Below are 22,434 nucleotides of genomic sequence, written 5' to 3' on the forward strand. Positions count from 1 at the left end.
AGTTGGTGCAGGGAAATAAGATGGTGTGGAACATGCAGACATTTGGACGGAACAGTCAGAAAGCATTTTGAATACCAATGCCAAGAGCACCAGCAATGCAACAAAACTTGAGAAATAAAATGTCATATAATGCAGGCTATCTACAAAACGCTATGATTCTTACTGATGAGATTTCACTAAGCAGTTCACAACAGGAGAAACATTGTTTACTTTGAGCAGTTCTGGAAGTAGATCAAAGTGGCCCATATTTTGATGGAGAAGTCAATGGCCATCTTGTTTCATTTTTGATTTAGACAGGTGTTACCCATTCTACAGTTTGCTCTGTGGAAGTCCCAAACCTATCCCTCTCTGGAAGAAAAGTCCAAGTTGTAGGGATCAGTAATAAACAAATTATTCATCAGGTTTCAACAAACATTCCTGTTAAAATAGCACAGATAGAAAATAAACTTTAGTTTATATTGTGTGATTTAAGTTTAAGCCCAGTGAACTTTCTTGGAAGGGATCTTCTGTGTAAGATGAATTTAGTTATTGTCTACCCACCGGATGGCGGTGCAGTAGAAACGCAAGATAAAGATTCAGAAGACACAAGAGTAGAAATTTACCCAGTTTTGATTGGATTGATCAAAGCAGCAGCACTAGTGAACATTAAGGTGAAATCAGATGCGATTTTCCCCAAAATTAGCCAATACAGACTAACTAAAGAGGCTGAACAATGAATGAAACTAGTAATTGAGAAAATTATTGAGCAAGGAAATCTTTGAGAAGTGCTTAGTAGTCCTTGCAATTCTCCGATGATGGAAATTAAAAAGCTGAATGGCAAATGAAGGATTGTATAAGACCTCTGAAAGTTAAATAAAAATGTGATTCCTTGTTGTCCAGTGGTACTGACCCCAGCAGTTATATTGTTCCAGGTTCCATCAGAGGAAGACTGTTGCAGTCACTGACTTGTGCCAAACACTCTTTTCAATACCATTGCATGAGGATTCTCAGTTCCTTTTTGCTTTTCAATTTTTGAATGAAGTTCTCGGTGGTGCAGGATCCCAAAAGGGGTATACAGAGAGCCCATCAATTTTCTCATAAATACTGAAGAAGGATTTGGAAAGTTTTAAATTGCCATGTAACTCAACTCTAGTCTGATATATAGACAATCTCCTAATAGCATCCATCCAAGGCCAACGAGGATTGTAAACTTGATAGCATTGCATTGTTAAATTATTTGGCTGAAAATGGACACAAAGTCTCCCGAACAGAAATGCACTATTGTAAAATTGAGGTTGTTAATCTCTGACACCATGTGGAAAAAACTGTGCAAAAAGTCTCAAAAGAACATATTTCTACAATATCAAAATTGAATCCCCCGACTGCCAAGAAGTAGGTTTGGATGTTTCTTGGAATTTTTGGGTATTGTCGACAATGGCTCCCAAACTTTTCCATAATTGCTCAGCCTTTAGTAAGGCTAACCTTGATGCATTTAAGAAATTGAAAGCGAGTTTGAGCCATGCACCGCACTAGGATACCAGATTACAATATGATGTTCTACTTGTTCTGTCATGAAAATGATGAATGTGCACTTTAAAAAAAGAAGGACTCATGCGTCCAGTGGTGTATCTTTCAGAAATGTTGGATCCAGGTGCTGCAAGTCTTCTTGGATGTCTAAAATGGGTTGCAGTACTTTGTCTGGCTAATTAACCTAGTGAAAGAATTGTAATGGGCCATACCCTAATTGTCTGTATCCAACATTCAGTCGAGATTCTTTTGACAAGAGCAAAAACACAACCTTGAAAATAGCAGGTTTACATGATATGAGCAGGTACTTTTCGGAGCAGGGAATATTTCTACTAGAAGATGTACTGTTTTGAATCCAGCAACACTGCTTCCAATTTCAGACAAGTGTGAAGACAGGGATAGTGGAATTGATGATGAACTGGAGCATGATTGCATTGAAGTGACGGGATTATGCACACAACCAAGACCAGAGATAAAAGAAGTTCCATTAGAATTGTTATAGTTGGCGTTGTTTATTGATGGTTCTTGTCTGAGAGACAATATGGAGGATTTAGAGATGCATATGTGGTGTGCTCTCTTACGGAGCAATTAGAGGCATCCTCCTCACCATATGTGACTTCAGCACAAGTAGCAAAATTGATTCCCTTAATACACGCTTGCTGCTTATTAGAGAATTTGAACTTAATAATCCATACTGGAGGCCAGTATTGTGTTGGTGTTGTTCATGATTATGGGGAACTATGTTTACAAAGAGGGTTCATGAAGTCTTCAGGTGCTCCAATAAACGGATAGCATGTACATATTGGATTTTTTAAATGCAATTCAAAAACCAAAGGAAGTGGCAGTAAAGTGCTAGGCCCTTAAGGCTTGCAAAGATTTGGTTCCACTAGGAAATAAATATGCTGTCCAAATGGCGAGGTATTGCTCCTTGCAAGAAGCATCAGTTATTCAAGAAAATGGAAATGAAAACCTTACAGATGTACAAGGCTCGAATACTGTAAACTGTTTCTGTATGGATTTGATGCAAACTATTTTGAGCAAATTAAGAGATTTGCAGGAAAATGCTCCTGAAAATGAGAAAATTAAATGATAGAAATTAGGCTATAAAAAGAATTATCAAGACTTGAATGTAAATGCAAAGCAAAAATACCTCTTGCTGGACATGATGTAGCAACCTATGTGTAAATATTTGCATAATCAAACTCATGCAGGAAGAGAGAGTTTGGTTAGGTTGTTTAAGAAATACTTGTAGAATACAGGATTTTGGCATGTTGCTGAAGATGTGTGTAATCTTTGTCTAGTTTGTCATTTAAACAATCAGGGGAAGAAGGCTGTCACCATAATGAATCATTGGCAAATTAGAAAGCCCATTTACAAGATTACAGGCAGACTTTATTGAGATGCAATGTGGCAATTGCCTAAAATATATCTTGGTAGCAGTTTACCTGTTCTCAAAATGGGTTGAAGCGTTTACTGCCAGGAGAGCAGATAGCCTTATAGTTGCTAACTTGTTGTTGATGGAGTTGATGCAAAGATGTGACCTCCCAACTTCTATTGAGACTGATCGTGGCACACACTTCAGAAATTAGTTTTTACAGATAATCTGTGCATCTTTTAAAATGAAGCAAAGATTCCCCTGTAGCTAAACTAATGCAGGTGAAGGTACATGAGCAATCCTCATTGCTCTGGTCATGATCACTTCATGGGGTTATAGGCCTGTGTTTTGAGTTTTGAGAACTTCTCATATTCATTAGAACAAGGGTAAGTGCACCAAGCCACTTTAACCTTGTCAAAACACAAATGTTTGCCAGTTTATTCTTGAGAGTGCATTTAGTTTGCTTCACTACACCTGATGATTGAAGTCGATAGCTACAATGGAAGGCTGAAAGGGCATCAGAAAATCAGTGGAGGAATAGAAAGAGAGAGCATGAGAGGTGATGAATTCTGAATCCATATGATGTTAACAGGTGACGAGAAGTAGCACGAATGAGAAAAGAGTGCGCAGGGGTGATGTAGTCAGAGTGGACTGTTGAGCAGGTGATTCTTTTGAACATAGAGCGGTCTAGGAACTGACAGGAAACATGCAATCCCATGCCCAACCCTGTTACATCAGCATTGGAGTGCAGAAGCTTCTTTTGAATTTGGAAGTTTATACTTTATTTTGTCTTTCGCATTCTTGGTTTGTGTTCTGTATTGTGTCTTATGCTTTGTTTCTATGTTTTGGGAATAAGGAAAGGAGATAGTACACTGTGTTCATCTTTTTTTCCTGTGTTGCCGTTTGTATGTAAAATATTCCAGCGGCGTGGGATTCTAGGTTTGGTCATTGGTGCTGTAGGTATGGGGGTCACCACCTACTGTTTGTTGGCTGAATAAACATCAGAGAAAGTGTGCACTACAAGAGGCAAATCACAGGACCCCTCGCAGCCTGCAAGGTAAACGGATAATAAAATAGCAAATCCCAAAAATAAGTACAAATATGGCAAAACGAATTTTTGAAAAAGGATCGTACATTCAGAAAATCCTCCTACAATCAATTATGGTAAATAAAAAAAACAAAAGTCGACTCCTTCCGTAACAAACACTCTTTCTATAACTCGCATACTTTGTTCAATTAATTTATTTACTTCTGTACCAGTGTCTTACCCAAAACATACATTTTAATATACTACATAATTTACATAAACCTTTAAACTAGCAAAGGGCTTGCAAGTTGCATGAATATAATTTCTGTAAGGTCTGCCTTCTGTCAGAAGGAATGAGAGGAGACAGACGTCCAAGTAGACACGGCCAGTCTGGTAAGAGGTGGCTCCCCTGGTATTTCAATGCTACTAGTTACTGCTCCCTGCGGTGCAAGGGATGATGGCGTCATTGATGGAGTGAGTGATAACGAGTTGGCTCTAAGGAACGCACGCGGCGGATTGACAGTCACGTTATTCCCATTGTTTCCAACATTTACCGAGCTGTTGCTGACAGTCCACAGGCATGGGTAGTGGCTGAAAAAAATTGAAATAAACAATGTAATTGTGAGTTTCTGCTGCAGAGTTAACATGCAAAATTTTTATTGTGATATTCAAGTTTGACATTAAAGTTTTTGATTGACAATTTAGAAGCAGTCATTACATTACTCTGCACTAGTGAAGACGTTAAGGGTCTACTTGCTTTTTCGGTCTGCCAGTGAGTTGGCAAGTCATTGGCATGTTGGCACTGGCTTTCTGAGAGAGTAGAAAGTGCAGATTTGGGTTCAGAGGCAGAATGCACAGAAGGTGGTGGTGGGGCGGGTAGCAGGAAACTAGGACCGTTTTGTACATTAGAGTGACACAGAGTAAAACCGCCAATTGGTGTGGGTTGGTGGCAGGAGATCAGGGGCCATATTATACATTGTTCCCCCGGGATACAACGAGGACAAAACAATCAGAAGCCAATACTGATAGTTACTTACACTTAATTTTGCATGGAGTCACCTAGACCTGATCAAATGTGACTTTTTCGTTTTTTAATCCTTAGTACAACAGGCATGCGCGCCCATTTTTTGCACCCTGGGGGCACAACGGTATTACAGAAGGGGCTGCAGACGCTTTTGCATCTCCTCTTATATTTGTAATAGCTCTGGCGCACATGTAGCACCAGCGCTATCATAAGAGGGTGTTCCCTAATTTGCATGGGGCATAGCCCCATGCAAATGAGGTAATTACTTTTCCTCTCCACCCGCACAGTATTATGGATGTGAGTGCAGAGGCAAACATTCCAATAGGAAACTAATTGAAAGTGCGCAACAAAAAGGTGCACTTTCAGTGTGCCTCCGAAATCAGCCCTCCGGACGGAAAAAGTGGGTCCCATGAACCCCCTCAGACAGTCCTCTGCAGGTGGGTGCGGTCACTTACTGCACCCACATGCAAGGGATCTCTCCCTCCTCTTGAAAGTGCAGGCGGCATGCTACCGGCACTGCAAAACAGTGGCTTTAAAGCAGCTGCTCCATATTCCACTTGAATGCACTGCCCCGAGGGCAGCACAAGTTCACGACTGCCCAGGGGACATCACATTTGTGTACCACAGTGCACTGTCCCTGTTTGCTCCGGATGCACCTTTTGAAAGGCAGCCAAAAATGTACCAGCACACAGGGAGAAATGAATGCACCATATCTTAGTATATATGGGGTATTTATTCTCTCTCCATTATTGGTGTGGGCTTGCCTTGCATCACAGAATAGTAAATTTGGGCCTCAATCTCACACTCGCACACTACCTGTCACATTCACACACACACACACACACACACACACACATGCAGACACATGTTCACACATGCATACGCTCTTATCACACATACACACTTTCAGCCAGATTCATCAAGCCAAAATCGGCTCGCAAAGGGCCAGATTCTGAGAATCTGGCCCTTTGCGAGCGCTATTTTTGCATTTGGGATTCATCATCTCAAATGCAAAAAATCGTAATTCTAGAAATCGCTAAATTGCGAATATTTGCATTTAAGGAATCTCAATTTGAGATTCCTTAAATGCAATTCATGAACCATTAAGTTGTATGTTACACACACACATGTCCTTTGGACATGTGTGTGCGCAACACCAGTGTACATTACCACTTCAGGGGTGCTACAGGGTGTCCTTTGGACACCCTGGCACCCTTGAAATCGCTTCCTTATTTGCGATTTGCTAATTGAGAATCGCAAATAAGGAATGACTCCCCATTCATTCCTATGGGCCTTTAGGCCCATAAGAATGAATGGGACAGCCATTCCTTATTTGCGATTAGCAATTAGCGAATCGCAAATAAGGAAGCATTGGAAATCGCAAAAAACCTTGCGGTTTCTACATGCATCCCGTTTTGCGAGTCCTTAATAGCGATACCTTAAAAATCGCTATTAAGGACTCTCAAAACAGGACTTTGTTGAATCTGGGGGATTGTCACCTGCAAGCACAAAAACAACATACATTCAAAAACATGTTTTCTTATTACAGCTACCCCCAAAGGCCCTGTTCCAGCTAAGTATCTTTATTGTAGCTGAGTGTTTTTATTACAATAATAATTATTAATTTAATATTATTTACTATTAGTATAAGGAAAAATGTGCTGAAGATATTGAATGCATAGCCGGCCCTGTAATCTCAGCACTGATTTTGCAACATCTTAGGCTTGGGGTTGCAAAAGCAATGCCAGGGGTCACAAGGAGCAAGCCAGGGGTCACAGACGCTACCCCTGGCGACCCTAAGTGTCGTCCACGCTGTAAGAGGGCTGTGCCTTCATAGGACGTACACAAGTGTGGACCTTCTTATCCTTTTGCAAAGGAGCAGAGGATGATGCCCCAAGCGTTTGTGCCACAGCCCATCAGCACTGCCTTTGGGAGTGGGCCGGAGGCCTCTGTAGTCACTGAGGGAAGAAGACTGCACCGCCTTGGTCTGCACTTGGCGTTAACTTGGTCCCTCACCAACAAAGGCACTGAGGATTGAAATTTGTAGGCCACCTCAAAGCCGGATTGTCTGTGGCAACACGGGTGGGCTGATAATGCTGAATGTGCTAGAGTTAAAGAAGGAGTTGTTACTCTGCATGTTGCTTTTGTCCCATAGAATTAGGGTACAACTAGCAATAGGGACCAGCACGCCAGCGTCTCTGCTAAAAGCCTTATGCTTTGGGCACCACGATACATTGAGCAATGTGCTGATTGTTCCACCCAATGCTTGTACAGTAATAGGGTTGGGGACTTAAACTCTAAAACTGTGTCATCCAAATGTAATGCACAAGTGGTTTATTTCTGGTTCGTTCTCACCTTGCACTGTTGGAGGCATTTCCATTGGAGTGAGGATCCGAGAGCATGCTCGAGTGTTGATGGGAGTAGGGCAGTGGCGTCCAGCTGCCATGTCCAGGGAAAACTTGAAGATTATTACTTGTGCTCTCTGATTTTGCTACTTACGAGGTAAAAAAAAATAATACACTTATGAATACATATTCTCTGCAATCGTTTCTCTTTATCAACGCTTTTATTTAACTCAACCAATGTATCCGACTTTGTCGAGAGTACATAAAAAACTTTAATCAACTGTAATAGAAATATTTTGTATGCTTTGTGGTAAAGTGTGATTAGTATCACTCGATAGTATTTACATTATGAAATATCAGTTCGATTAAAATGAATTAGCACCATCATTGGAAGGAGCATAATAGATTTGTTTTGGGTGACATCTAGAGAAGGCAGAAGGAAAATAGACTCATGTATTTCCTTTTTTTGTGTTTTATTTCTTTATTGTATATTCAAACAATTTGACATAAAAATAAAATAGGGGTGAACGTACATGATTCTAGGGTATATATACATAATCAATACAAACGTGTGATGTGTCTCCAAAAAGTCTTGACACATTAAGCCTACGCATGACAGTCCTCCACTCAAATCTGTAAATGGGTGTAATAACGGGGATAGGGGATGGTATGAGGAGAAACCCATAAACAGAGAAAAAAACAGAAAAAAGGGGAGGGGTATGTGTATGTACACAGGGGCGGCTCTAGGCTCATGGCGGCCCTGGGCAGGAAGCGTAGGTAGGGGGCCCCGGAAGAGGGGGTCAGGGCTGGAACCATAGAATTTCAGCTGTTATAATTAGTCATTTTGCGCCCACGACATGCACAGTTTACTCATCAATAATTTGACAGCAAATGTTACAGTGGTTTTATCAGCGATATCACAGAAGATGCCATGAGTGATGGCATTTCTGCATTATTTAGCAGTGCATGGCGAGGGCACAAGTTATAGTTACATAAATTAACTCTAACTATAACAGCTACATTTTTGTCGTTTTATGTCTGTAAAGTCTGAATATAACTATAACGTCCCAGTAACCTTTGGATTTTTCTGTGAATTTCTATTTAAGTTAAGTAAGATGCCTACCCCAAGGCATGGTGGTGGGGGATTTGGACACAAGGTCTAGCCGGGCATTGTGCTGCCCCCACCTGAGCTTGCTGCTCCTGCCCGCCCACCTCCTTGCCATCCATTGTCAAAGTTCATGCCCCTGCTCCCTCATTACAGCACTGTGTGGCCATTTTCCTGCCACTGCCCTTCCCGTCCTGCCATGAACAGTTAGCTTGCTGCCCCATTCATCTGATCCCTACACTCTGTTGTCCGAGTCCATGCACCAGCCCCTCCCTCCTTCTCTGCATGGTCCAATGACCTGCCACTGCCCTCCATTTAGATTGATGCCCCTGCCTACACCTTCTGCATTCCATTGCCCAATTCTATGCACCATCATTGCGCTCCTACTTAGCCACTGTGCTAAGTTTGCAGCCTCTACCATCCTTCCCCACTCTTCGATGTCTGTGTGCTTGCCCCTGCTCCCTCTTTGTGCGCACCATGTTCCATGGACCTGCCACTGCCCCTTGTATCTACTCTGAGTGTTCTGTTGAGCTGCCACTGCCCCACCCACCTGCCTAGCAAGGTCTGATGACTGCTGCCTGTTCCTGCCCCTTCCCCCTGCCTGTCCTAGTTCCATGCCCCATCCCCTCCCATCCCCCATGGTTTATTTTGGTGCTACTCCCTTGAGCGCTCCATTCTCTGTTGAGCTGCAACTTCTACTCTTGCCTACCCTGTGTGGTCTGTTTTAAAGCCACTTCCCATGCCCTCTCTTGTCTGTGTCCAGCCCCTACCCATCCCTTTTGTCCTCCATGGGCCTTTGTGCATGCACCTGTCCCCTCCCTCTTGCACACCATGGCTGTTGTGCTGCCACTAACCCTCCCGCTTGCCAAGAATGGCCTTCTGTGCTGCCACAGGCTCTCCCATTTGCCCTGTGTGGTCAGCGTGCTGCCCCTGTTCACCTCCAACTCTCCCACCGTCCCTACCTTGTCTGTGTGAATGTCATTATAGTCTCACTGTTGCCCTCCACGGTGTGGCGTGCTTTCAGTGCCCATCCTGTCTGCCCTCCATTGTCAGCTTGATGCTCCAGCCCTGCCACATTGTCCTCCTTTTTCCATGTGCAGGCCCCGCCCCCTCCCTCCTGCCTTTCATGGTCCATTATGCTCCAACTATCCGTCCTGCTTGTCCTGTATGGTCAGCTTGCTGCCCTTGCCTTTTTCACCTTTGTTGTCCATGTCCCCTCCATATTGCTTTCCATGGTCTGTTGTGTTGCACTGCAGCCCTGCTGTACCTGTGTGGTGTAATGTGCTGCTGCAACCCCTGACAACTGCCCTGTAAGGTCAGTTAGGTGCCCCTGCCCATCTTCCTCCTGCCCTCCGTTATCCAAATTCATGTCACTACCCCATTCCTCCTGCCCTCAGTGACTAATGTACCATACTTGCAAACATTATGAACTTGGTAAGAGGGAGATTTTGAAAAGAAAACTGGGAATTGATTTTCCCTGTTGATTTACATTGAAAAAGAGGAGATTATAGGCAGGAGACAGATAAAATAAATACCTTTTGGGCCTAAAAACATCGGGAGTCTCCTGCCTGTATTGGGTCTGTTGCCATGTATGGTTGTATTGCCACTGCCTCTTCCTTGTGCCCTCAATGGTCTGATATTTTCCCACAGCCTCTCCTGCATTGTTGGTTTGTTGCCCCTGCCCTCTTTCCGCTGCCCTCCATGGTCTGTTGTGCTGCCACTGCCCATCCCGCCTTCCCATCGCGCTCAACTTGTTTCTTCTGCACCCTCCTCCCTGTCCACAATTATCCGAGTCCGTGCCCCTGACATCTGCCTCCCCACAGTAGTCTAATGAACAACTAGATTGCTAACATTCTATATTTATTACAAAAGTGTGGCACGCCTGACGTCATCTCGATGTAATCAAAACTGTAATATCTAAAGTATTTCCTTTAGAAATTCTAAAAATGAGAGCATCTTATTCCCATAATAATTATAGTTAGTGACTTGGGGCCAGATGTGGGAAGCCAATTTGTAAATGCAAATTAGCAGTGTGCAATGTAGAACACAAAAAAACCCTAAAAAAATAAGGAATCGCCAAATTTGTGATTCCCTATTTTGCGATTGCAATTAAGGATTGGCAAATTGCGATTCTTTAAATGCAATGTTGTTGTGAATCTATCTAGGACCCTAACCAAGATATCCCCGATTCATGCCCTTATATGGTTATAACAAAACATATCCTTATAAAGGCATAGGAATCATGTCCATATCTAGTCATAGCCCATGCAGTCCAAATACGGCAAGGCTACTGCCATAGACTCCTAGAAAGTACAACGCGTTCTTTAAACAAACCAAGCCTCCAGCAGCCCAGGAAATCCCCCTGCATTTGTTTTGATTTGAACAAGAACTCCTGGAGTCCAGAAAGAACTGTTAGTTCTTAGTGACGTCTTATGTCCAACCTTACGTCAAACCCGGCACCTTTCAGGTACAAATATACCAACGTTGCCTTAAGCAAACACACGGTGGTTTGGAGCAGAGCGGCTATCTACTTGCCCGACGCCCAGCTGATGCGAGTGCCGAAGGAAGCCGACCCTCCCATTTGACGCACTGAAAGAGACGCTGTCTTTTCTCCAGCCGAGAAACCCAGCTCCGGTGTTTCCAGTCACCCTTGCGGGTTGCTGGGAGATCGAGTCCCGAAAGAGAGATACAAGACCTCCTTCATTCTAGAACCAAGGTACGGAGCTGATTAAAACCTTGAGAGAATTCTTGATTCAGATTCTTGGCAAAAACCAACTTAACTTAAACTGCAACTTCCTTACTCCTTCTCACGTATTAGGATTAGGTCAGGTACACCGGGGTAGGCATATTTTAGAAGCACCAGTTGAGTATGTTTAGTCAATGATTTTATGTATGTATATATTTTATCCATTTTAAAGTATCATATGGCTAAGAAACCATATCAATGCTTTTACAGTATTATTTCATAATACTCCTTTTATTGTACGCACTTTACTTCATGATAAGTATTGCACTTGTGGCAACTCATTTCTCTTGCATGAGAAAGAAGACTGGTCAATAAATAACACCTTTTATTGAAAACGCCAGTCTCTCTATTTCTCTACGCTCCTGGTGAAATTAAGCATGCACGATTGACTGAGTGAAATAGTTGTCTATTGTTTTCACACGACTCTAGAGATATAGGCCTAGATGTAGGTAATTTCATTTTACCACTTCTTAAATACCGAATTTTACCGATTCGGTATTTAAGAAGTGGTAAAATAGAGGGGGGGGGATGTAGGTATTACAGAATCGGTAAATACCGAATCGTTAAGATTCGGTATTTACCGATTCTGTAAATTCCGATTCGGTAACGCCCATTGATTCCTATGGGCATTGAAGCCCATAGGAATCAATGGGCATTACCGAATCGGTATTTACCGATTCGGTAAAAACCCATTCCAGCAAGGGTGCAGGGGGTGTCACTTTGACACCCTCTAGCACCCCAAATACAGGCATGTGTGCCATGTGGCACACAGACATGCCCTAAGGGCATGTCTGTCTGTCACATGGCATAGGTGTGCATGCACACATGTGCATGCACACCTGGTTTCGGTATTTTACCACCCAATTAGATTGGGTGGTAAAATACCGAATCTGAAAGGCCTTTGGGACTCAGAAGAGTCCCACCTACATCTAGAAGTTACCGAATCGGTAAAATACCGATTCGGTATTTTACCGAATCGGTAAATTTACCGATTCGGTAAAATTGGCCCCCTACATCCCAATAACCCATTTATCGGTCGGTAACTGCCGAAATCGGCCGCTACCGGCCGGTAAATGGCCACCTACATCTGGCCCATACTCTTTATTCTGAGGGAGCAAAGTTGTCATGTTTATGCGGTTGTCAGAAACGAATCCCTTCTTGTCTAATCAGGAAAGTTAACTCCTTCCTGAACTTACGAGAAAGTTTCTAGTGACCTCTGAGCTAGCTGGCAAAACCTAATTAAGTCTAACATAGTCAGTAGAGACCTAGATAATAATAATAATCCACATTTGTAAAGCGCACAATCACCCGTAAGGGTCTCTAGGCGCTGTGGGCCGTCAGGAAGATTAAGCAAGCTATTGCCCAGAGTCACATGGTGCTGGGCTAATCTGCCACCGGTGCCGGGGATCGAACCGTGATCCCCAGATTCCGGAGCCAGTCACGCTGGCCGCGGCGCCACAATTCTTCCCTGATGACCTCAGTCCTACGTCTAAACTGCTGTTTATGTTATTCCAATGCGCAGAGCCTATTAGGAATATAGGAACTACACTACAATGTAAGAAGCACAAAAGAAAGTGCGATTAGGCCTTAAGGAATCGCAAATTACCACCAACTTCAAGTTGGTGGTAACTTGCCAATTACTTTAAAAAAGCACTCTTTTGCTTTTTTTGAAATGCCATGTAGCACACATTCATGCCCTCAGGGTAAGTATGTGCGCCACATGTGCACACATGCACTTTTCAGGGGTGCAACAGGGTGTCCCTCTAGACCCCTTGCACCCTTGAAATAGTGCAAACAATTTACCAGTGCCTATTGGGTACTCACAAATTGTGTGCGCAATTCCCATTCATTCCTATGGGCCTGTGGGCCCATAGGAATGAATGGGAAGGTATTCCTTGATTGCGAATCACAATTTGCAATTCGCAATTAAGGAATATTAAGGAATCGCAAAAAATATTGCGATTCCTACCTACATGGCATTTTGCGAGTCCTTAATAGCGATTCCCTAAAAATCGCTATTAAGGGCTCGCAAAACTGCTTTTACCTATTGGTGCTCTAAAAACTAAAATGAGGACATATTTTCTGAGTTCTCAAATAGCGACAAAGCACTTTAAAATTATTTGCTGTCCTGATGTTTTTTTTATCCAGTTGATCACTTGATTATATGTTGCACTTAGGGAAGAGAATGTGCCATTCCGGCCAGATATGCAGAATTTGCAACTGGAGAACCAGGTTCGAGTTTCATAGTCAGCTCGAAATCCTGTGATTCTGGGCAAATCACTTAATCTCCCTATGCCTAATGCCTAAAAGAAATGTGAAATGTAACTGATGCTCATGTAAAGCACTCTAATACCTTCGGGTCAAGTCTACGCTATATAAATCTGCAAAAAACAAAACAATTTGGGGTCAGATGTAGGTCACCAAATACCGGTCGGTAATGGCCGATTTCGGCCGTTACCGAGCGGTATTTGGTGATTGAGATGTAGGGGGCCTAAATTTTACAGAATCTGTAAATTTACCGATTCGGTAAATTTACCGATTCTGTAAAATACCGATTCGGTAAATTTACTGAATCGGTAAATCTATATGTAGGTGGCACTGGAAACAGTGCCACTGGCCCCTAAGAATTCGTTATTTACCATGTAATACTATTGCATGGTAAATAACGAATTCCTGTGTACATGCACATCTGTGCATGTACACCTGTGACACACATACATGCCCTTAGGGCATGTATGTGTGCCACATGGCACACAAGCCTGAATCAGGGGTGCAACAGGGTGTTAAAGTGACACCCTGTCCCCCTTGTCAATTCGGTAATTTATACCGAATCGGTATTTACCGATTCGGTAATTGCCATAGGTTCCTATGGGCCCCAAGGCCCATAGGAATCAATGGCAATTACCGAATTGGTATATACCGATTCGGTAATTACCGAATATACCCGATTCGGTAATTAATTTGGAAAAAATACATAGCATTTACCGATTTGTAAATACCGAATCGATAAAATTCGGTATTTACGAATCGGTAAATACTAATTACCTACATCGGGCCCGAAGTGTTTTGCATACTTCTGTCATTGGGCTATAGTTGGGTTACATTTGTGTGATATGTGTACATTTGGGCTCTTTTCTCTCTGGTGGCCATCTTGGGGGACTTATTTGTTATGAGGCTCCCTAATCTCCTCATTAACTGCAGTATTCTCAGTGTTTTAAGTTTTACACTTTTATTCCATCAAGATGGCATTCAGGTGTGCCATACAATTGCCACAAATTCAGAATGTTAGCACTCTTGTTGCTCATCAGTACACTATAGTAAACTGCTGATCACCAGGGAGCTAACTGGTAGCCTGCTACTGGTGTTGAAATTGCATTTTTCAGTCTACATGTCAGAATGTTTTAATGAAATAGAAGAGGAAGATATTTGAGAACTCACTTAAAACCACATTTTTCTTTCCAAAGCATTAACCATTGTTTCTATGACAAAATTAAATACCTCATTTTGTTCTTTTCTAAATTAAATGTTTTAAGTTTTACCAGTGTGATTCAATCAAGATGGCTTCAGATGTGCCACAAGTTTGTCATAGTGATCTAGGGGTTCTTTAGAACACTCTAGGATGCTGCAGTAGAACATAGGGAATCAATTGACAGGCTCTACTGTTGGAAGTACATGTTTTACTGAGAATGTTGGACTTCATTCTCATATGACTGAGAAACATAGTGTGAATTTACAGAAAATATGCTCTCATTTTAGCTTCTGAAGCACCTTCTATACCCTCTATAGGAAAATCATGAGAAAACTGTTTTCTCTCAAAAGTGTTTCTTGAAATCCCAGCAGAAGGCTTTTTCACAGGGTAAAATCACCATAGCAACAAATGTTTTATGTTGTCACTAAAATCTGTTATCACCCTTTATAGGTTCTCCTTTTTGAAACCCTCAAAACCTGCTATTCAATATCCTGCATTTCAATAGGGTGATATCATGTATATTGGTCCCAAGATGGCTGCCATCACTTTCTGGTTGAAGTGCTGACATCCAATCAGATCTCACCATGAGATCTGTGCTTACGCTCCGCCTAGATATACAAATTTGGATTTCATTTAATTTCTCAAAAATTACTGGTCAGATTTACACCAAATAAAAAGTGTGATCTGGGGAACAAATTCTACCTTTCTGCCAAATTTGGTGCAATTCCGTCCAGCAGTTCAGGCTGCAACAGTGTCTAAAGACTCTATGGGAATTAACATGGGAAACGCACTTTTTTTTAACCCCCTCTCTTTTTTTGACTCTCACTTGACAGATTACCCGTAAACTTTCCATCCACAACTAGAATTACGGGCGCACTTTTTTGGGAACATTTTACACTGAAAAACTTTAGTAAAATTAAGTTATAGCTTCCTTTGCTCAAAATAAAATTTACATTTGTTTATAAAAACATCAGAGTCCAATTAAAACAGTTCTGTTAAAGTGACTCACTTGTAATGCAAATCCCCCAAAAACCACTGAGATTCTTCACGTACAGTGAGCAGTGCAGACTATAACTCATGTTCCCACTATGCGCTGTTGATGATCTCACACATGATCTCTCTGTTAAATCAGAAATGATATCACTGATGATGGTAATTAGTCTTGTACAACGTTATAGGCCCTTACCTACTGCTAGGCACTGCCCCTAGACCTTCCCACCAGACCAGCTGCGCATGTCCATCAGACATGCTTGGTTGCCTCTTGGCACATGACTTGGCCAATGGCTAGGCCCTTGGCCAAAACCCTAACCCCCACATTTGAACTGTGCATGGCTTCCAGGAGTTGGGTGCAGGGCCTAATATTGAAATGAAAAAAAATATTTAATAAAGCGCACTGTGGCCAAGCGGCTTCCTGGCGCTGGGGACTTAGACCACAAGTCGCATAGGAGGCCCATGGGATTTAACAGGAGAACGCCTGAGAGAACAAGACGGTTTTTAAGGCTTTACGAAAATGGGAGTAGATGGGGATATAGCGTATGGACAGGGGGAGGCAGTTCCAGAAACTGGGGGCCAAAACAGAAAATCTGGTACCACCTGTTCTGGACTTGCGAAAGCGGGAGACATGAAGAAGAGAGAGAGTGGAGGAGCGAAGAGTGCGGGTAGGGGCCTGAGAAGAAATGAGGGAACTGATAAACAAAGGAGCAGAGCGGGCCTGAGCCCGGAAAACTAGGCAGCCCAATTTGAAGAGGGATCTCTGGAGGACAGGGAGCCAGTGAAGGGACTTGAGTGCCGGAGTGATGTGAAAGGTTTTAGGAAGATGAAGAATGAGACGGGCAGCCTGATTCTGAATTGCCTGTAGGCGACGTGTTTCGTAGGCAGGAATGCCCACGTACAGGCCATTTCCATAATCAAGGCGGGAAGTGATAAAAGCCATAATATTAATTTGGAGGGCATCAAAAGAAAAGAAACGGGAAACTTTTTGAATAAGACAAAGAGACAGAAAGCAGGAAGAAACGACAGAACTGATTTGTGCATGCATAGAAAGATCCTGACTGACCCTATTGCCCAAGGTGCGAACAGAAGCGACAGGTACAGGGGGAGGACCAAAGGTGAGGGGCCAAAAAGTGGAAGACCAGGGGTTGGAGGAGCCGCCCGTCAAATCCAGCTCCGTCTTGTCCGGATTGAGTTTCAAATGATTGAAACTCATCCACTCAGATATGAAAACCAAGGTAGAGCAAAACTTAGGAAGGAGTCAGAAGAAGAAGAAAGATCAAAGACGAGCTGGAGGTCATCTGCGTAATTTTACACAGAGACCCCCATATCGAGAAGAGACGAGATGAGAGGGTGGATATAAATATTAAAAAGAAGAGGGGAAAGGGAAGAACCTTGGGGAACCCCACAAGAAACCGGGCGAAGAGGGGCAGAAAAGCCAGAGAGGTGGACTGCTTGAGACCGTCCCTTGAGGAAGGACGCAAGCCAGGAAAGAGCAGAACCCCGGATGCCCGCTGCGCCAACACGGCCGAGAAGGATGGAGTGGTCGACCGTGTCAAACGCAGCGGACAAATCGAGGAGGACCAAGGCCTGAGGGAGATTGGAGTCGGCTTTCCCCTTCAGCTCATCTAGCACTGCAAGGACCACCGACTCCGTAGAGTGGCCCGGGCGGAAGCCCGCTTGATGAGAAGCCAGGAGATGATTCTCCTCGATATAGGTGGACAGACAAGATGTTACATGACTTTCGAGGATCTTGCCCAAATAGGGAAGGAGAGAGATGGGCCTGAAATTAGAAGGGAGTGATGGGTCCAGATCGGGTTTTTTAAGAATAGGTAAGACAATAGCTGATTTAAAAGAAGCAGGAACTAGGCCCTGGGTGAGGGAAGCATTAAGAAAAGAAAGAGGGGGAGCTGGGCAGCTAGAGAAAAGTGTTCTAAGGATACGTGCAAGGGCACAATCCGCCGGAGATCCGGACTTAACTTTAGTAAGTAGGGCAAGGAATGAGTCCAGGGAAATAGGCGAGAACTGGTCTAAGAAAGAAGAGGGTAAAGAAACAACAGAAGGCAGACCGGGCAAAGGTACAGTAGGAATGTTAGATTTAATCTTAACGATCTTGTCGATGAAATAGTCGTTAAGTGAAGAGCAAAGGATCTGGGAAGGGACAAGGTTAGGGATGGCGCGATCGGAGGTGGCTAAGTTGTGAACTAAAGAAAAAATCTCCTTCGATTTGTTGGCAGAAAGGGCGACTTTCTCGGAGAAATATTTGGTTTTGGCCGAGAGAATCGGTCTTTTATATTCATGTAAAAGAAGTTTGTATTTGGCCCGAAGAGTGGGACAATATTTACGTCTCCAATGACGCTCCGATCGTCTAAGATCTAACTTGAGGACTTTTAGCTCAGTATTGAACCATTTATGGGCGTCATGGGGGCGAATGGTCTTAACCTTCCTAAGCGGAGCAACTACAGTGCACAGTCTTGCTCATTTATTTTAATTTATTTTCATTGGGCCTGATTCACAAAGGGCCTCCACACTTGTGGCATGGGGGAGTCTCCACACTCGTAGCGGAATCTCCGCAGTGAGAATTCTTATTACCGAGATTCCGCCTGAAATGCAGAAACTCCTCCACACCACAAGTGTGAAGGGCCTTTGTGAATCAGGCCCATTTTATGTGTAGGTGTATGCCACACACTAAATTATCTCTACACCCTGTTATTAATAAACTACTAAACAAATCTTAATATTTGAATATTGTACTAACAGAATAGGATTGTCAAAATGTAACCAACCTCACAGAGTTCAGATCTTTCCTAGGGATAACAAGGTGGCCCAGGTTGAGTTTACAAAGAAAAAAGGTGAGGACATGGAAATTAAGAAACCACCATTTTCTATTTCTGTGGTGGAAATGACTATTGAAAATGGTATGCCTGACTGCATATTCCTAAAGCAAGAACCGTCTCATATCGTTACAAATAATAGGAAGGGAAAGCCTGGGAATTTTAGTCTAAATTGTATAGTTGTTGTCAGCATTAAAGGCAGGGGTTACCTTTTAAATTTCTCTTGTTGACTATTTACCAGCAAAAAACAAATTTGAACAGATCAAGAAAAGTCTCTCCTACTTTCTGCATTACAGAACTCCAGGCTGCCTTACAGAGAGGACTGAGAAAGATCTGTCTCCAGTTTTGTCTTGAATTTCTAGGTTTGAAAAACTGCTCCCAGGGGGTAGTGGTGCTAGCTTCTTCCTGACTTCCATGGATGTAAGAGTCCTACCAGTGGAGCCTGCTTATTCGTTTGAAACATGATGTACCTGATCTCATGAGTTGGATCAGCTTTGAGCTTTGCCTGCCGAAATCTTTCTGAAAGTTTCAAAGTACAGAGAACAACTGCTACTCAGCTCCCATCCACAGTGGGTCAGTCCGCAAAGGATGCTTAGGTCAAAGCCTTTCCCACCTCACCTCATGCATTGACACTGTTTTTTTTCTTTCCAAGAGTTTTTAATTGAACAGATTTTGCTATACAAATTGACTTCAAATGATATCCTTAATTCTTTTGTAGCATTTAATCATTGCATTTGTATTCTCCCCATCTAACTTAGTTTAGAAATAATTTTTACTTCTTTAATTTTAACAGTACTGATGTTTTCATATTGTAAGACATGTACCATATGCATTTCTCCGTGGAAGCCCTTGGATGCTTTTGCCAAGTTATAAAAGGTGAGCCAGGGATTCCTCAAAGAGATCAGTTTATCTTTTGGGAGGCTGATTCTTAGGATTTTGTGGAAAAGTAAATTTTGCCATGTTCTGTGTCCCTACGTGTCCTCCATCTTATGTTATGTGTGCATGATTAAATATGCATATGTATCCCCCATGTTTGATTAAAGACGCAATTACAGTTGTGTCCATCCTTAGTATGCCAGTTTCCAGTTCTCGTGAAAGCTACGAGTATCAGGCCTATGTAAAGTTACGTTGCCACGTTTCTCAGTGTGCACGTTATTTCATTGTAAAGTCCCCGTTTCTAGGCCTCAAAAGGGCCCGGACACCAGATTCAGCTCCTGTCTCCTGAGCCCCGCTGAGGAGCGATACAGCCCCCACCTGTATCCTCGACCCTTCACTTACTTCCTGCCTCACAGTGCCCGGCTCAGCCTGGCTCTGCCTACGAGTCTGCCAAGAGTATGTTATGATTCTAGTTATCAGTCCAGCCCTCCTTCTCTGCATTCCTAAGCTACTGAATCGCATCAATAGTTTCCGTCATTGTCTAGCCTTTACGTCTCCATGTAAGAGAAATACTGCATTTAGTGGTCATTTAATAGTCTTCATCACGCACTACATGTAGAATAATGCATGCTCCAGTCTTGGAGTCCGTTAGCCTCTCCCCTCCTGACTCTTAGTTTATATCAACATGTCCTCTAAACATCAGATACTAGATAGGGTTTAGGTACATGTCGCCCTGACTCTCCAGACTTCAGTCTCTGCTCCTAGCACAGAGTTCATAGCCCCCAGCTTCTCCTAGTAACACGTCATTGTCAGTTTGCGCGCACCATTAGGTTAGAGGTCCCGGCTCCTTAGGTAGCCCCCTCCATGTTTCCGCCCCATTTATGACATATTGTGTTACGTTTGCATCACATGTCTATGTATACGCCCCTGTTACCCCCATTTTCACCCTTATCTTTCGCGACTGCTATTGACCACACCCACTGCTCCGCCTATCATATGTATTGTAATGTAACTGTTTTAGTATATATATTTGTGCACTGTTATTAAATGTTACGCCGATTCTGATCCTGCCCCCGGCAGCGCTGCCATCCTGTTCCCGTGCAGGTTGTCCTGTTCCTGTCCTTTATGCTGTATTAAACCTGCAAACTCCTACTACCTCGAATCTTGACTCTTATTTATTGAGCTATCTGTTATTGCTATGTCCAGTCAAACCTAGATCCGGTATTATTTATTTATATACCACATAATGGCGCCCGAATAGGGACTTGCCCTTTCCCCACGCGCCGGTGAAGCCACGCCGGCCCCCTGACCCTCTGCAGCCGTGACGGAACCATACCGTGCACGTGCAGATATTTCTGCTTCAAGTATCCCTCAGGCCCACGGAGGAGACGGAGGTGGCGGTCCAGCATCCAGACGAGGCGGTGGAGGAACGCGGCGAGTCCCGACCAGAGCCCAAGCCGAGAGTCCAAGGTCCGAGGTATCCGGAGGCCCACCCGTAACAGAAGTCCGAAGTTCGTCCGTCCGGCGTCGAAGCAGTCCAGTCCAGTCCGAGGCCTTCCGTTCTTGCTGCCCGGTGAGTACCATTGCTGGGGTAGTATCTAGACAGGGTCAATCTAATTGACTCTGGTCCGTGGGTTGGTGGTACACAGACCCCCAAAACGAAGTGTCCACTTCGGTGGATGCGGGTCCTGACGTGTCTCTTTATGAGACCGGTAAGTTTCGTACCGTTTCAGCAGTGCATCTAGTTTCTGTTCTAGTCAGTTCTGTTCTCGAGAAAATTCATGTATTCTGTTTTCAGTATTCCAGGTAGTATTCTGTTCGAACTGTTATTTTAAATATTCTTCATGTATTTTAATGTCGTGGTATGAATGTGCAGTAATTATCGTGTTCATTGTGTATTGTACTGTGTCTAGATTACAGTTCAGTCATGCCCTTATTCTCGAAATTACGTCAGTTAAAAACTAGAAAAGGTCTGCTACAAGCAGCAGTTCCTGTCCCGCCTAGGGACAGTCCAGGTCATTTTATGTATCAGAAGCATGGCATAAGTGCCATATTATATCTAGATTTATGGGTAGAGTATACCAAAGAGTTAGAGGAAAAGTATAGATGGCCCGTATCAGGTACGTGGGATGCCGAGTGCATCATGAGAGTAGAAGAAGCATTATGGAAAAAGAAAGCCAGACAGTCACAGAAAGATGCCATCGAGTTATGGCGCAAAGAATCTCATAAAAGAACCGAAAAAGAAATCAGAAAGTCAGAACTGAGTAGAGAATCCTCGGAACGAGCCCAGGAAAGGGAACTAATCGAGATAGGTGAACGAGTTAAAACAGAACAGTCAGACAGACAGAGGAATGCCCTCATCAAGGGTATGTATCCTCTTCTTGCCGAGGGCTTGCCAAAAGCGACCCCGGAGGCATCCAGTAATTTTCCGCCACCACTAGTTCCGACTAAGCTACGTCACAAACCGACCGCAGCTGATATTTTCATCTCGTCCTATTTGGACGACACAGTCCCAGAATATGCAAATCCTATTCCGCCAGTCCCTGTAAATCAGGCAATTCCTGCTCCTCCAGACACCGGAGTACCTGCTACGGTACCCCCGGTCCAGCCTACATTACAATTTCCCGCCGCGCTAGTACGAAGAGTATCAGTCGACGATTCCAGTTTAGGGGCCGCAGGAGGAGGTCCTCCTGGTACCCCGCCACCGCACCAACGAAGAACGTTGGCCGAGTTACATGAATGTGCGTTACAGCGTACGCCCAAATATAAGTCCGTTGCAGAAATCCGGCGAGCTCTCACTGAATGCCGCTATGATCCAGTTGCAGGTGATGATAGTACAGTAATATATTCCATCCGTGTAAGACGGGTGACCGGGTATTTAGACACCCTACCAGATATGAAAGGAGATCTAGACCGAATATATCGTTTCATCCGTACAGGGGATGATCCAGAAAGTATTGGCGAAGCCATGTCTCAAAGGAAAGCTGAGATCCAGCTCATGTTATTAAAGTTTCTGATTAATTGTCTAATAAGAGAACAAGATTACCCGACTAAAGATCAGGCCGAAATGAAAATCCTGACGAGGTGGAGTGATAATATAGCCGAGGGTAAACACAAGACTATCAGTAGTATAGAGA

General features: G+C 43.4%; 1 protein-coding gene across 1 annotated transcript in view; it reads right to left on the reverse strand.

Annotated features, from left to right (window-relative positions):
• Nucleotides 1-4,252: 4,252 nt before the first annotated feature.
• Nucleotides 4,253-22,434, reverse strand: part of TBX19 (T-box transcription factor 19) — a 214,169-nt gene continuing 195,987 nt past the window's right edge. The window contains exons 8-9 of the mRNA XM_078656193.1: nt 7,288-7,426; nt 4,253-4,499 (exon numbers count right to left, since the gene is read on the reverse strand). Coding sequence (XP_078512319.1) covers nt 4,253-4,499; nt 7,288-7,426 — 386 coding nt within the window. The remainder of the gene's footprint in view (nt 4,500-7,287; nt 7,427-22,434) is intronic.

The sequence above is a fragment of the Lissotriton helveticus genome, chromosome 8 (genome assembly GCF_964261635.1).
Source record: "Lissotriton helveticus chromosome 8, aLisHel1.1, whole genome shotgun sequence".
In the NCBI taxonomy this organism is placed as follows: domain Eukaryota; kingdom Metazoa; phylum Chordata; class Amphibia; order Caudata; family Salamandridae; genus Lissotriton; species Lissotriton helveticus.